We start from the raw sequence: 15813 nt of genomic DNA, 5'->3' as shown, positions 1-15813 counted from the left end.
TGACTTGGAGGTTTACTGACCCCTGCAGTCTGCACCTACACCCATCACATGTTCCCCTTCCTGCCGAGTCAGCATTTGGTGCCTGTGACCCTGAGGATCCAGCACGGGAGAAGTGAAGGGGAGGTAGGAGCCTCTGGGGCCAGCAGCCTCACCTGCGTGCCGAGACCTTCCTCAGGGTGCTCTGCCTTCGGGTTGCCTCGTTACAGTCCCCAGTTTTACTCCTGACCCACAGTAGCCCGGCCAAATCACATGTATATTTCTAGACTCCAGGTGACAGGCCCCCAGCCTGAGGGTCCCTAGCATGCAGCCGGCCAGCTCTGCAGAAGGCCCCGGGCTGCCCCAGGATGTAAGACTCAGAAGCGCCTTCTGTTGCTGCTTTCAAATGCTTTCATACGTCAGCCTTCTAGTATCTAAAATGCCGTGCCCCTTTTCTCCTTGAAAGTCATCTCCTATTTAATAAAGTAGCTATGGTTAAGATGTAAGACTTTTGGTCTTTTCCAGTGTTGTGATTTTCTTGGTCAAATGGACCTATATTGTATTTATTACTTAATACTGTATGCATAAGTCCTAAGGCAATTATGAGGGAAAGAATGATTTTTATTGAGTGTTTACTATGTGCCAGGCACTGTGATAATCTCTAAATGCATTATTTCATTTAACTGCCCCCACTATTCAGATGTGGAAACTCAGGCAGAGGGATTAAAGAATACAAGTCTTGATTTGGTAGAATTGGGATTTAAGCCCAGGCAGTCTGGCTCTAGAGTATGCATCCTTAGCCATTTTGATGTGCTTCTGCAGCCTTCAAACTTTGCACCACAGCCTGCAATGATGTATCTTATATGGCCATCCAGAGCCCACACACTTGTTTCACAGAGCAGTGCTCACCCTTAACACAGGCAGTGCACTCTGCTGCTTCCCCATGGTTCTTTCTCTCCATCTCTTTCCTTTCTGCCCTCCGTCCCTCCATCCCTCCTTCCTTTTTCTTTACCATACCTTCCCAGTTGAATGCCGCTGCAGTACTGCCTTCCAATGCCTGTTCATACATGCATGCATCCGTCAAATATTTATTAAGTGCCTCCTGTATGTCTGGCCCTGTGTCAACACTGGGGGTACAATGGTGAATAAAGGCGGCAAGGTCCCTGTCCCCATAGAGCTTACAGCCAGAAGGTTTTACACATGAAATGTAATTGGAAACAAATATTTCTTATTCTTTTTTTTTTTTTTTTTTTTTTTTGAGACAGAGTCTCACTCTGTTGCCCGGGCTAGAGTGCCGTGGCGTCAGCCTAGCTCACAGCAACCTCAAACTCCTGGGCTTAAGCGATCCTCCTGCCTCAGCCTCCCGAGTAGCTGGGACTACAGGCATGCACCACCATGCCCGGCTAATTTTTTTGTATATATTTTAGTTGTTTGGCTAATTTCTTCCTATTTTTAGTAGAAACTGGGTCTCGCTCTTGCTCAGGCTGCTCTCGAACTCCTGAGCTCAAATGATCCGCCCGCCTCGGCCTCCCAGAGTGCTAGGATTACAGGCGTGAGCCACTGCGCCCGGCCTGGAAACAAATTTGTATTTCACATGAAGACCCTCCAAAATCTAGAAAGCTATCAAGCTTAAATTATCTGGTAAATATACAGCTATTGATGTTAATTAAAAGACGGTAGAAAAGGGACAATGATGTTTATTGCAGCATTTTCATAATAAAATAGTATATCCAGATAGTGGAATACTATGAAGCAATGTAACGACCAGCACAGTGTGTATCGGTAAGGAGACATCTCAAACACAGTTAAAAACAAATTGCGAGAGCACAAGAAGCACAGTGTAGTGGAGGACAAAGCCTGTCGTCCTATTGCACCACGCGGTATAATGCAGGACAGTGCAAAAGCATGATATGGTATAAAACCATTGGGTAAAAGTTTTCAAACATCCGAAACAATAATACGTATTATCATGGACACATACCTATGTGGTAAATGTGAAAAAACATTCAAGGAATGACCACATCCTAGTTTTTGGATAATGCTTATTAGTGTCTGAGGTGGGGCGGAATGTTGAGGTTTTAACAAATATTAGAAGTAAAAATATTTAGCATATACGGCAAATTTTAACTATTGTTAAGTCTGTTTAGGTGCACGGTTATCTTGTTATTTTTGGTGCTTTTCTGTATATTTAAAATATTTAATAATAAAGATTGAACAGGTGAAACGACTGTGCCGTGCCACGTTTCTGTCTGTGGCGCACGCTCCGTGTGCGTTTGGAGCTGGCGTTCTCTGCGGCGTGTGCGGCCGCGGCGGCTTTGCGGTCGGCCGGGGCGCGGGGCGCTGCGAGCGGCTCCCCAGCAGGGGGCGCCGCTGCATAGGGCTGCGAGCGGGCGGCCCGGCCGGGTGCGGCGGCGCGCGGCTGGGGGAGAGCCAGGCACTGACGTGTGTGCACGTTTCTCTCTGCTCCTAGGAAGGGCACGAATCGGCGTCTGGAAACGTACGCGATGTTTCTCGGACGGTGCGGAGCTTGCCTGTTTCTGAGGCCAAGAAGGCAAGAGCCCGCACGTGCTGAGAGCATCCCGTGCGCTGCATCGTGGGGACTTTCTTGTTAAACTGACAGGGAACCTTCCTTTCATTTTAGGTGGAAAAGGACTATGCTTACCTGAAGGAGATATGTGATCATCAGGCAGAACAGCTGAGCAGAACCAGCCTAAAGCTGCAAGAGAAAGCGTCAGAGAGTGATGCGGAGATCAAAGACATGAAAGAAACCATATTTGAATTGGAAGATCAGGTGGAGCAGCACCGGGCTGTCAAGTTACACAATAATCAGCTCATTAGTGAGTTAGAAAGTAAGTAAAACCAAGCCCAGGTGACACGGGGAACAGGTGTGAGTAGGATACTAAAGAAACCAGTTGCAGCGGGTGCCTGGGGAAGGGTTTTTAACCATGCTTGCTGGGGTTTGTAAAGAGTCTTCTCAGTGGTCAGTAACCTCCCAGGAAGAATGACACTTAAGAAAAATTAATCTCTTAAACTAACTCGAAAACTGCATGAGAGAGAAAAGACTGTTGAACATGAGTCAGCAGCACCGGGTGATGGTGAGCGAGATTTTTGGATGTACCAGGAATGCCATGCCTGAGCCCCTGGACCTGCTGCTCTGTCTCTCGGCAGCCTGATCCGCTTGGAGGCAGCGTGTTAGGACAGACTGAGACCGAGTCAGAGTTCACACAGACTCTTCCTGAGGATGGTCTTCAGGGTAGGAGAGGGCTATTCAGAGAAAGTTGCTCGCTCCAGTCTTCAAGTATTGGCACCGTGTTGTCTTGTGGATGTCACGGATAGAGAGATGTGGGTGACGGGCAGGCAGAGTGGGATGAACGGCGTGTGCTCCTGGTTGGAGGGAGAGAGCAGTTCCAGCATGTGTCCCGTTCATGGCAGGATATCAAATAACTTAGGATGCTGGCCACTTTGTTACTGAAGAGGTGTCAGTATATGGCTTGTTTATGAACTCATTGTTTGCTCTGAAGAAGGAAAAATTTTTAAAAGAGAGTAAACATTGCCTGCTTTGTCCAAATAAGCCTTATCAAATTATCACATCTAATGTGTTTTGCTTTTGTTAACAAAGGATTTAATGGACAAAGCTTTTAGTTACACTTGCCATTACTAAAAATAGCTCAGTCAGTTGCCTGAGAAGTTCCCCAGTGTGCACAGTTGATCCCTGTTATTCACAGGCTCCGCATTTATGAATTCACCAACTTGCTAAAATTTGTTTATAACCCTGAACTCAGTACTCCCAGCACCTCTGCGGCCGTGTTCGGACATGCACAGAGAAGCAAAACGTTCAGTCGTCCCGCACTCACATCCCCAGCTGAGGTCAGACAGCGACACTCTGCCTTTTTGGTTCAGTTCTTGTGCTTTGTGCATGTGCCTTTTTCACGGTCTATTTAGTACCATATTTGTGCTTGTTGTAGGTGATTTTGTTGTTTTAAATGGCCCCAAGCACAATGCTGAAATGCCGTCTGCTGTCCCTCAGCACGAGCAGGCTGTGGTACACCTTACAGGGGAACACAGGTGTTAGATGCGCTCTGTTCAGGCACGAGCTGTTGTCCTGCTGAGCACAAGTTCAGTGTTGTTGAGTCAACAAGACAGAGCATCTGGACGGAGGGGGAAGTTTGACAGTGTGCATGCCAGGCTGCCCTGAAGAGTGCTACGTGACATCTGCAGTGTGACGAAGCTGTAGAAAGATGGAAGCGCAGCCACATTCATGGATTTGTGAGATGACAGCCAGTTTTAAGAAGTAGTAGACAGCATTGTTTTGAGGCCAAAAACCAAAGAAATGTATGTTCACATTGCCCAGGGAGGGTCAGGAAAACGTTAAACCCGTCTCATCTAATGCTGCCTGGCTGCAAATTTCAACAGGCCCTAAGGTGTGAGAAAAGTTAACCTTGCAGGCAAGGCAGGTTCTGCGGATCAGGACAAGGTGGAAGAATTTTAAAAATACGTGCTCAGTGCTGTGCAGGAATAGAGAAATGGGAAGAGCAGGTTGTTAGTGATGATGAGACTGGTTTGTTCTGTAAGGACCTGGGCAGATGAACCTGATAACGCAAATGGCATTTTGGGTGACAAAAATGTTGTGACCAGCGCCTGTCAGGAACCTAACCCTGTATTTCCCCTAGGAGCAAAGTCCAGGATTTGCTAATTGAGTGTGCATGGCAGCCTTATGTAGCTACCATAGATAATGAGACTCTGTTGTGCTCTAGAGCTTGATTAATTGGTTAGCTTGAAAGCTGGCAGTGGCAGCTGCGTTCCTCCTGAGACACGACGCACAGTGGAGTCACAGAACCCCAGCGTCAGTGCCAGTGTCATCCAGGCTGTTCTCAGGGTACAACTGAAAACCTAGACATCGTCAGCTGGCGTAGGGTTCCGAACACAGCCCACGCTTGCAAAGAACAAAGTCAAAGAAGACAAGTTCTGTTCTTTTTTGTTTTGTTTTTGTGATATATTGCTGTTGAGAGTACATTTGTATTGTCCCTAATTCCTTAAAAGTCAGCACAGACACACCAAGAAAACCAGTGTACAATTAATGTCCAGAGCAAATTTCAGGGCCACCCCCTGTGGTTAGGTCATCACGTACCAAAAGTGAAAATAGTGCTGGCCGTCCTTTGGAGAGCTTTTAAACTTCAGTTCAGGATACTAAGGTATTAAGATATCTTTTTGCTAGGAGACCCAGGGACACACAAATCCAGCCCTAGACCAATCACTCCTTCCCATAGAAGCCTTGAGAGAAATGGACTGAAAAGTTAAAAGAAGTTAAGGAGCGTTTTCTTACTCTGCAGTGTTGACCCCAGACACAAGCTTTCAGGTCCCACATGCTGAACGAGGTCTACTGGGGCAGGACCTGCCTATAAGCTTGGGTTTAAGCCTCCTCTGGTGATTCTGATTCACATTCTTAGCAGACACCTGCTGCTCTAGGTTGAAGCAGAAAGAGCCACTGAGGAACTTTAACTCGGGGATTGACATGATCAAATATAAATTCAAATGCTCTGTTATGGAGAGAATCGGAGGCGGGGAGACTGGGGGGCTGAAGATGTGCTTAAGCAGGGAGAGGTGGTCAAGCCACCTGTGAAGCTGTCGAAATATACATGCCCGGATTCCGTCTGCCCTTGGAGATTCTGACTCTGGGTCTGGGGCTAGATCTGTGCTTCTGAAAAGTGTCATGGGTGGTTCTGAGGCTTAACTGTGATTAAAAACCATGACTCTGGAAACTGGTTTAGAAGTCACAGGAGTAGCAACCAGCCATCTCCTCTATTAGGTGGAAGCCCTCTGCCCCATAGCCATGAAGGACGTTCAGAATGATCACGTGTGCGCATCAGGGAGGCTTGGGGTCCGTGTGCAAGTGGCTATCGTGGCCTCTTCGCGTGTGCCACAGGATTGAACAGCCTGTCTTCTGAGGCTGTAACCTAAACACACACAATTTATTAAATATTTTCCAGATCATCCCATTCTCTATCTTGGAGGAACTTCTCACTTCCAGCTCCCTGTCTTTAAGGTGCTAAAAATTACACGTTTAGTAGAGTGGATGGATTTCAAAGCCTGTTGCGGCATCCGGAGCTGCCCCTTGGCTGCCTAGCTCACCTTCTTTCAAGAGTCATGACTTTCCAATACTGGCCTGAATTGTTTATTTCCAGGTAACGTGATCAAGCTGGAGGAACAGAAGTCAGACCTGGAGAGGCAACTGAAGACTCTGACGAAGCAGATAAAGGTGAGACGTGCGCTAGAGCAGTGGCGGGAGCCTTCGCCATCATCTTCCTGTAATTACCCCCTCTCAGGTCTGGGTTACTCTCTCTCTATCCTGCTTTCTCTTGGAACATTTCTGTGGCTTGGGTCCTAAAACCATAAATTCTTGTTGGCAGGAAGTAAAATCAAAGCAGTCGTTCAGTTTTAGGGTGGAGAACCCTGATAGCGTGCAGGTGGAATTCCCACCTGTGCCCTTTCCTGTCGGGGTACTGTTGAAGCAGGCCCTCGCCAAGTACTGCTGGCCGTCCTTGTGGGTGGAGGCCCCAGCAGCACCTGATGCAGGGGTGGGCTCCGCATTTTCAGGAGGAGACGGAGGAGTGGAGGCGGTTCCAGGCGGACTTGCAGACTGCGGTGGTGGTAGCCAACGACATCAAGTGCGAGGCCCAGCAGGAGCTGCGCACCGTGAAGAGGAGGCTGCTGGAGGAGGAGGAGAAGAACGCCAGGCTGCAGAAGGAGCTGGGGGACGTGCAGGGCCACAGCAGGTTGGTGGCCAGTGAGCCAGCCCTCCGCGAGTCTGACGGGCACCAAGCTCGCGCTTGGCTTCTCACTTAATCACCGTGCATGGGGCTTCCTGGTGGGGATGGGACGCTTTTGTGTCTCTCTGTGCCGGACTCTGTACTCCTTTTCAAGGATCACTCTGCCACCACTACCCCACTAGGAACATTCCACCCAGGGCTCAGCCACTGCATTCTCTAGTATAAGGTGACGCAAAACTCTTCACTTACATATGTAGGACAAGTTCCATCCAAGTGTCCTCCTAGGTTTGAATAATATAAGTCGTGTCTAGAATGCTCATTAAATCTTGGTGTTTGTTAGTGTAGGGGATCGCACACTAATACATGCTAATGCAGCACTCTGCGTGGGTCCCCTGCCAAGGGGAATTGCCACCAGGTACAGGACTGTCTCCTCCTGGCCCAGGGACATGCAACACCCATGCAAGATTTCAGAAAGGCCTTGACATGACACATTTTATTAAAAAGGATGAGGGTGGAAGGCATACATTTCGCTGATGTGTGATGTGCCCTTCTGCTCTTGAGAGGGAGAACCACACAATGTATTAGCCCAGAAAGCTCTACTTAACAGCAGTGTTTAAGAGGAAAGGGTTCCTAAGGTAAGCTCAAAGTTCATTATTATTTAAAATGTAAATAGTTTATAGACAAGATTATGAACAGTGTTTTAGGCTTTACCTAATGCAATGTTATCTTTCTCCAATCAAGAATCAGTGTCCTGGCCAGGCGAGGTGGCTCATGCCTGTAATCCTAGCACTCTGCGAGGCCGAGGTGGGCGGATTGTTTGAGCTCAGGAGTTCGAGACCAGCCTGAGCAAGAGCGAGACCCCCATCTCTACTAAAAATATAGAAAGAAATTAGCCAGACAACTACAAATATATAGAAAAAATTAGCCGGGCATGGTGGCGCATGCCTGTAGTCCCAGCTACTCGAGAGGCTGAGGCAGGAGGATTGCTTAAGCCCAGGAGTTTGAGGTTGCTGTGAGCTAGGCTGACGCCACGGCACTCTAGCCCGGGCAACAGAGTGAGACTCTGTCGCAAAAAAAAAAAAAAAAAAAAAAAGAATCAGTGTCCTTAACTTTGAAATTCTTGGATATTAGTAAGTTGTTTTGAATTTTAAAATATCTCAAATATGAAATATGGTCTTTTAAAATCCAATTTAGTGGGTTCTGAATGTTGGTCTGTACAGTTGCCCTAATTTTTACACGTTTTTTGGGATCATTGCCTTGCTTCTGAGCCTTTGGATCTGATGTTCTGTTATCATGAATTTCATGGCATTGACAAGAGTAGATTTCTTCTCAGAATTCTGTTTTGATTCTCCTGTCAATCCCATTCCAATTAATCTCTCATTTCTTTGTGACTTTTATATAAAATGGCCTCTAGAGAAAGATCACGATCAGACATGTAGCTAGTGCCACAATTCCCTCTTGAAAAGTCAAAATCAAGAGCATTATTTTATTTATTATATATTTTTTTGAGACAGGAGTCAGGGGAGATCTCGCTATGTTACCCAGGCTGGATGTCAAACTCCTGGGCTCAAGCGATCCTCCCACCTCAGCCTCCCAAGTAGCTGGGGCTACAGGTGTGCACCATTAAGGTCATTATTTTATAGTCACACCTCTACCATCTGGCCGCCAAAGGTTGTGATTTTTAAGTGAAGGTAGAAGGAGAATAGGAAGACTAGATTTCATAGTGTTCCCTGTTGAAATGATTGTGAGGTCATTCTGGTTTGCTTTTGTGTCTGCTTTTGTTTATTTCTCTCTTCGTCTTGCTTCCATACTATATGTCTTTGGAAGACGAACCAAGTCAGAACTTATATTGCTTCATTATATATGTTGTTTTAACAATACATGGTAAAAGACAAGTCCTGAGTTTCTGTGGTGGCCCTGAATAGGTTATCGAGTGAGATGTTGCATTTCTTACATAAATTCTAAGATACAGGGCAGACTATACAAGTTGAATCCTAATCTCATAGGAAATCTCTATGTGCGTTCCAACAGTTTAGGACTCCATCTGGTGTATCCTACATCTTCAAACTTAAGGTCAATTTTTTTTTAACACAGAATGTTTCTTTTTTGATTTTTCAGTGATTTGCAAACCTGCTTCCCCAACCCAGCAGTTTAATCCATTATCACAAAACATTTCAAAAGTTTAGAACTGACACCAATGAAAACATGGTATATTACTAAAATTAGGCATCAAAATGTTTCTTGCCTGTCACTGCATTTGACAGGACATGAGACAACTGCGAGTGACAGGTTCTTGTCTGATTTTGCACTTCTCTGGCGAGTTGCCTCTCTAAAGAGCTGACTATTTGGAAGTTACTGGCTGATGGCTCAGCTACTTCTTGAACCAACCACATGAGCAAGAATTGAAACCAACTTGTACCCTCAAAGCTCCAGAAGCCACCTAGTGTTTTCCTCTTGGCTGAATGAGTTCTTGACTGAAACTCAATTTGACTTTGACAGTCATCTACTAAGAACTCAAAAGTCATTATTGGTTCAGCCACAGCCAAAGAACTTGCAGAACATTCTCTGATGAGGTCCTCCACGTACAACTAAGAGAAGGTAAGAGCATACAAAAAGCACCTTGATTGTGACCTAGGATGAACTGGTCCCTGTTCTCACTTTCCATAAATGGGCGTTTGAGGGATTGTTACAGTCATGTAGGTGGCAAATGAATTGCCTGGGTAGGAATGCAAATTATCATTTATTACCCAGAACTCAATAACTAAAACAAAGTGGAATGTTATTTAACTCATTAATGATCTTCAGTCCTGTTATGTTTTCAAAGATGTTTTTACTTCAGAGTCAGAATAACTGAATGACGGCTGTAGTTTCGTCTTTGCCAGAACCGGCAATGTCTCCTTCCCAGCCCTACCTCTTTCCTCTGTTAAAGGAGGAGGTAAGAGTAGGTAGTTCTCAGGGTACCTTTCAGCTCTGCTGTTCTCTAAGACTAGTTGGTCAGCCGACCCTTCCTTCACAGGAGGGTCAGAAACTCGGGTGCCAGCCTTCCCATCCTGCTGGCACCGTCCTTTGAACCTCTCTGACCCAGGCGTCTCCATGTCTCAGCTACGGCTCCTGGGCCTGGTCGTTCTCTTCCAGAAACTTGAACAAGCTGATGTGTTTTTTATGGATTCAGAAGTGGAGTGTTTTGCTGGACACATATAAATTAACGGATGAAAGGGTAATGAATAACTGTCCCAACTCTGGCTTTTCCAGTTTTGAACAGTTAAGAGAAAGGCTTTGAAATGAAAACTTTTATTGAAATTAAAACATCAGATCTTTATCCTGAAAAGTTGAGTCCTGGCGCCCGGCAGATATAGGGAGAACACAGGGAGCTCAACATAAAGATTTGGTGGGCCCCTTGTAGCCTTCCTAATGAAAGACATCTACGGTGAGCAGCACATGACACAGGCTTCTCAAGCAGCAGCAGGGAAAGACCTCTACATTTATTTCTCTTGTTCTGAAACAGTAAATGCCATTACTTTTAGGGTAATTTATCTGATTCTTAACTGTGTTTATCATATAACACCAATAAGCATCCATGGAAAACATCTTAAAAAGAGATCACTAAAAGCACTTAACATCTCTGCCTAATTAACTCTACTAGTTTCTAAAATAGAGTGTCTTAAGATTCCAATGTGTTTAGCTCGTACCACCGGTTCTTGCACTGTCCCCTCCCGGAAGTGAGCAGCATGGCGGCGAATCCCGTGCAGACTCTGCGGGAATTGGCTTTAACGCAGTGTGTGCTTGTCTGTGTCAGCCCTAACGCCCGTCGTGTGTGCCTGTGCCGCCTTCGTGTTGTTGTGAGCTCTGCGGGTCCACAGCCACTCAGCAAGTGTTCTGCAGCTGCTGTTGAGAGGGGAAGTGCGGAAGCTGGAGGTGTAGATTCTCGGGTCACTAAGTTATCTTTTCCAGCTCTCTTGCTGCAGATGCTTTGGCATTGAACCCCTGGCCCGGGTGGAGGGGCCAGTTCCCCTGGGATCCCTGAGCAGTTTCTGAACAGACCTCACATTAACAGCTACGGCAACTGTTGCGGGCCTCTGCCATTTTATTTGGCCTTCAGGGCTGAAACTGGGCCTTTCGTATCCTCTTACTCCAGCAAGCATAATCTGTTCACTCCCATGCTGCTCTTTTTTTTTTTTTCATAGTTTAAATTCACATTGGCGACATTAGCTACATAGTGTATAATTCTAAAGAGCTATGTCTGCCTCCCTGCTCCCTGACCCCATCTTTACAGATTTGCTTTGAAACATGTGGACATGAACTTCCCTTAGGCCTTCAGGATTTTTAGGCTGTAATAATAAAAGAGAAAAATGTTTTTGTCCTTGACAGTAGAGGGAAGTACGCACCTCTTTGCAGATCGCAGAGGGCCTGTTGTTTCCTCCCCAACATCTCTGCTGCACCAGTGCAGCTCTTTGTTGGGGAAGTTCTCATGGAAGGAGCCTAGGAAGGGTGTGTGAAGTCTTTGGCATTTTCTCTGTCTGAAAACCTTTGACTTCTCCAAAATCAGGATAGTAAGAATTAAAAATGTTGGCCCTATTCTGGATATTAGATTTTATTAGCTTTCCCTGTGGGACAGTATTAGCAGGTAACTCTGGTGTTTGTCAGCTGAGATCATTGTTGCCTTAAGTAACTCCTTTACCAGCCTCTGCCTCCCGTTTCTATTTCCACAGCTCCATGGTCTCTGTCAGCTAGCAGAGCATTTGGTGGAAGAAAGACAGCCCAGCCCTTGCCATGATTGGAAACTACAGCCATTATATGTGAAAGGGGGAATGTGTAGAGGAGAAATTACCTCTTTATAAAGAGCCCAGCTGTCTCTTTGTAACATTTCCCTGTTTCACACACAGTCATTGCAGTCAAGTCTCTGCATGATCAAAGATCATCCTTTCCTCTTTTTTTTTTCTCTCAGAAGATTCATCAGTCTTTTATTTGGAGAATAAAATGAAGTTGTTCTGAAAAAACAAAGTACAAGTCTTATGAAAAAAAATGTATATGCAACTAGAGTGTTGAGAGAGAGCATAGCGTACGCGGCATGGCAAGTGCGGAGCTGGGGGATGCAGTCCCGCTTGTGCTTTGTGCGTTCATTTCTACGCTTCCTTTTCGATATGGTATCTGATACTCTCGGAACTCACACTACTTAAGGCAAAATAGGAAACCATCTGCATGATGCTTTATTCCAAAGAAGTTAAGAAGTTCTGCTCCCTTGTCTTGATTGAGCCTTTTCAAGCTGGGGTCTGACTTCATTACCTCATCTGAAACAAGCCGCCACTAAGCTTTGGTTTGATTTCCAGAATCCTTGTCAGGCTCAGCATAGATAGATGTTTGGTTGATAATAAAGGATGTAGTTAAACCTGATAAGTATGCATGGTGACAATGCTAATCGAAATCAAGCTGAAAACTAATGAACAACTACAACAGAAGGCTCATGAATAAAATCTACCTGGAAACTTAAAGACTTTTCATGCAGAAGTATACAGTTCAGAGTGATCCAGAATTGAAAGTGTGATTTTAAACTTTTGGAAATGCATATGTTGGTGAAGATCTGTGTCCAATGCAGCAACTTCCATCAGGCGGACGCCCACCGCCATCGTCGTGTGAGGAACTAGTTAACAGTGTCTGTAGCAGGGGTTGCTAGCTACGTTGTCCAAAGGACAAGGCAAGAGCTATTGTCTAATAAAAGGAAATTTAGGAACAGCAAAGCTCTTTAAACTCAGGAAGACATTTTAGAGTATCAGACCAGAGAATCACTAGAAAAGTTTAGCTTCGTGTGAGAAAGAAGAGACATTGATATCTTCTTTGTAAAAATAATTTTGGCATTTGGTAGAATTGTCCTAGTAGGATTGCAATTTATATTCTAGGAGCTCTTTACCTCAGATTGAGAAGTCTTAGAATATTTAAAATTTGTTTGCTGAGTGCTTTCAAATATAAACAAGAAAAATGAACCTCAACTTAAAAGGCACAGCTGTGTTCGCATCCCATATTCTGATCTGTCTTTACTCGAGGTACTGTTGGACATTTTTATCTGTAAGCCTTTGTGAAGTGGTGAATAAATATGTTATTATGTAGAGGAGTCTGCTGCTTGATTTTTAACCTCTGGCCACGTTTCTTCAGGGCCTTTATGTTATTTTGTTCCAAATTTTTTCATGAATATAGTTTCAGAACTTTAAAGCCACATCAAATAACTGGAATTTTGAGATAGAAACAAGCTGGACTTTTAAAGTTGTAGATAGGAGGTTGACATGGAATATGATTATAATTTTTTAATAATTTCATTACTAGAACAAGAGGGCATAGAGCAAAAACACTAATTTTATGTAAATTAATTTTTTAAAGCAAAACTCTAGGATATCAGAAAATATAGTGTACGGACCTTGAAGTCTAGACTTATCTTACTGAAATTTAAAAACAAATAGATTGGTGATTTAATGTATTTGATTTTTTTTCTTAATTATGAAGTAATACTTAGGTATACTGGTAACAAAGTGGTGTTGTATGGAGAGAAACATTAATCTTTCTCCCCCTTCAGTACCACCCTGTATAGTAATCAGTGTTAACACTGTGTATATTCTTCTTTATTCAGATAAATATATGTAGGGTTCATTTTCTTTTTTTTTAATAAAATGGTGTTATATTCTCTACAGTACTCTGTACCTTCACATTTTCTTGCTGTGCTGTGGACATCCTTCCAGCTGGGATTCTGCAGAATGGCCGTGCCCTAGAATATTAAGATATATCGTCTTACTAATGCACACCAAGGTTATGTTTTCTAGTTTTTTTCTTTACAAATAATGTTATAATAGCAGTCCTTATTCATATAGTCTTAGATAGTTGTGTTTTTATTTTTGTAGGATGGGTCCCTAAAAATATGATTGCTGTACTAGAATATGCACATTTTTTCTTTTAGATGTGGCTCTTTTTCTTCCAGATAGATAGCTGGTGAAGCTAGCAGCATTTCTTACCAAAACCATCCTTTCCCCACTGAACTGAAATCTTGTCTTTACATTATTTATTTCATCTAGATTCAGAGAGACCTTCCCCAACTGTGCCCTCATTTCTTTTTCATTAGTTCTACTTTACACTATTTTTGATGGGATTATTAGATTGCTTATATTATTTTTTTAAAACCCAGTCTTTAAATTGTCATCTTTCATATATTTTTTCTTATTTTATTGAATTTTAAGGTAGATGCTATCCTGTGTCTAAATTCTTCTGTTTCCTGTCATAAATTTACAAATGTCTGTTCTCTCTTGAGTGCAGCTGTTCTCTTCATTTTATATTAAGAAATATTTTCATAGTTCGGGGCATGTTTCTGCTCATCACTTGCTCTTGCTTAAACAGATCAGAGTGTCAGGGCCTGACATTTACCCAAAATCAGTGTCTACAAATTGTACTCAGACCCACTCCCTCTGCCTGGCAATGCGTAGAATATTCTCATATCTTAAACCAGAGGGAGGCCCTTTAGGGTGAATTCATCTTACATACCAGGAGACACAGACGCTCAAATGGAGTGCAAAGGGGTAGTGGGGGAAACTCATCTGTCTCCCGTTTCTCTGTTTGGTGACACCGGAACGCAGAGCCGGCTTTCCCGTCCACCTTTGCTCAGCCAGTCGTCCATTTTCGGTACCTGCTGCGGGTCTTCCTGACCCGCCCTGTCCCTGCGGCCCTCTGTGCCTGGATGACCCATCCTTGGCACCTCAAACCTTCACAACCCCTTTGTGAGAATGCCCTGCGTGCTCCTGGGGCTCCCTGCGCCCGCCCCAGCCCTGGCCCGCTCTCTGGGGAACATTACGGGGCTTTCCCCCCATCTCCCTTTTCTCTGGAAGGGAACTGGGGAAAGTTCTTGGTATTTTCTTTCCATTTTCTCCCACTTACTCTCTGTGTAGCAGAAATTCTTCAAAGTCTAAGCCATGTAGATGATACCTGGCTACAAGATTTTTACCATTTGTTTCTTTAATTATTTTTGTTGGGATTTGTAGATTAAAAAATGCTTATGTTCAAACTGACATCCTGTTTGTTGTGCTGTTATATGTGCTTATATTGAAATTTGAAAGTGAAATTCACAAGGTACGGTTTGACACCTGAGGGAGTGCCTCATAATTTCTGTCTCACATTAGAGTGACACACTTCTTTTACAATTGTTTTGTGCAAAACAATAAGTATTTAGAGAAAATTACATTCCGGGCAGGGGCACAGAATGAGCAGAGGCAGAGAGGCTGGACATGAAAGGAACAAAGCTACCCCAACTGCCCTGATTCGATTAATTCACGCTGTATGCCTGTATCAAAGCATCGCATGTACTTGTCAAAATATACAACTATTATGTATCCATAATAATTAAAAATTTTTAAAATGTTTAAAAAGGAAAAAAAGGAGCAAGGAAGCTGTAGGTGGTTGGGCATACATTGGGAAAGCTAGGTGGGCGGGGAAGTCACCGGAGATGGGCCTGTGGGGGCCAGCAGAGGCCTGGAGCTAGGCTTCATCAGTGTTCAGGAAAGAGCCCGCAGCAGGTGTAAGCCTGGGGTTGATGTGACCTGTCCTCTTTACAAATGTTAATCTCCCAATTGTGAAAGCACGGTACATTGCGACATTTCCCAAAAAGAGTTAACCTTTGAATACTTTGAAAATCATTATGTACAAGAGTTCACTCGGGCTTGGATCAAAATAGATGACGACACAGAGTATGTCTTGTTGAAGTAAATGCTGTAGGTAATCACCAACATTTGAAGACTCTATTCTGTAACCAAACAAGGAAATCGACAAATTAGATTAAATAAAATTTTTAAAGGGAAAAATAATTACAGACATGTATGTATGGATACGTTGAAATCATAACAAGACGTGCAGGGGAGGCCGGCATTCAGTGAGGAGGGACACGGGTCTCGCTGCGGTCCGCGGAATGCCGCCTGCTCACGTCACCTGCCTGGTGCTTGTGCACAGGCAGTCTGGCCGCCAGCCGTGCTTCTCAGGTATGGATTGCCACCTCTTAAGAGCAGGTCATTGTGTAAGAATAGGAACACTGAAATAAATGTTGGTA

General features: G+C 44.3%; 1 protein-coding gene across 6 annotated transcripts in view; it reads left to right on the top strand.

Moving 5' to 3' along the window:
* SPECC1 (sperm antigen with calponin homology and coiled-coil domains 1) overlaps positions 1 to 15813 on the top strand; it is a 206734-nt gene that overhangs the window by 115483 nt on the left and 75438 nt on the right. For 4 of the 6 annotated variants that reach the window (XM_045569446.1, XM_045569444.1, XM_045569443.1 and 1 more), the window contains 3 exons: positions 2618 to 2825; positions 6159 to 6232; positions 6571 to 6749. In XM_045569446.1, coding sequence (XP_045425402.1) covers positions 2618 to 2825; positions 6159 to 6232; positions 6571 to 6749 — 461 coding nt within the window. Of the gene's footprint in view, positions 1 to 2617; positions 2826 to 6158; positions 6233 to 6570; positions 6750 to 8861; positions 9342 to 11452; positions 12845 to 15813 lie in introns of those variants that run through there. The other 2 variants (XR_006739412.1, XM_045569447.1) reach the window with 2 other exon arrangements.

The sequence above is a fragment of the Lemur catta genome, chromosome 15 (assembly GCF_020740605.2).
Source record: "Lemur catta isolate mLemCat1 chromosome 15, mLemCat1.pri, whole genome shotgun sequence".
NCBI classification, from domain to species: domain Eukaryota; kingdom Metazoa; phylum Chordata; class Mammalia; order Primates; family Lemuridae; genus Lemur; species Lemur catta.
This window is presented reverse-complemented; position numbering and strand designations above follow the sequence as displayed.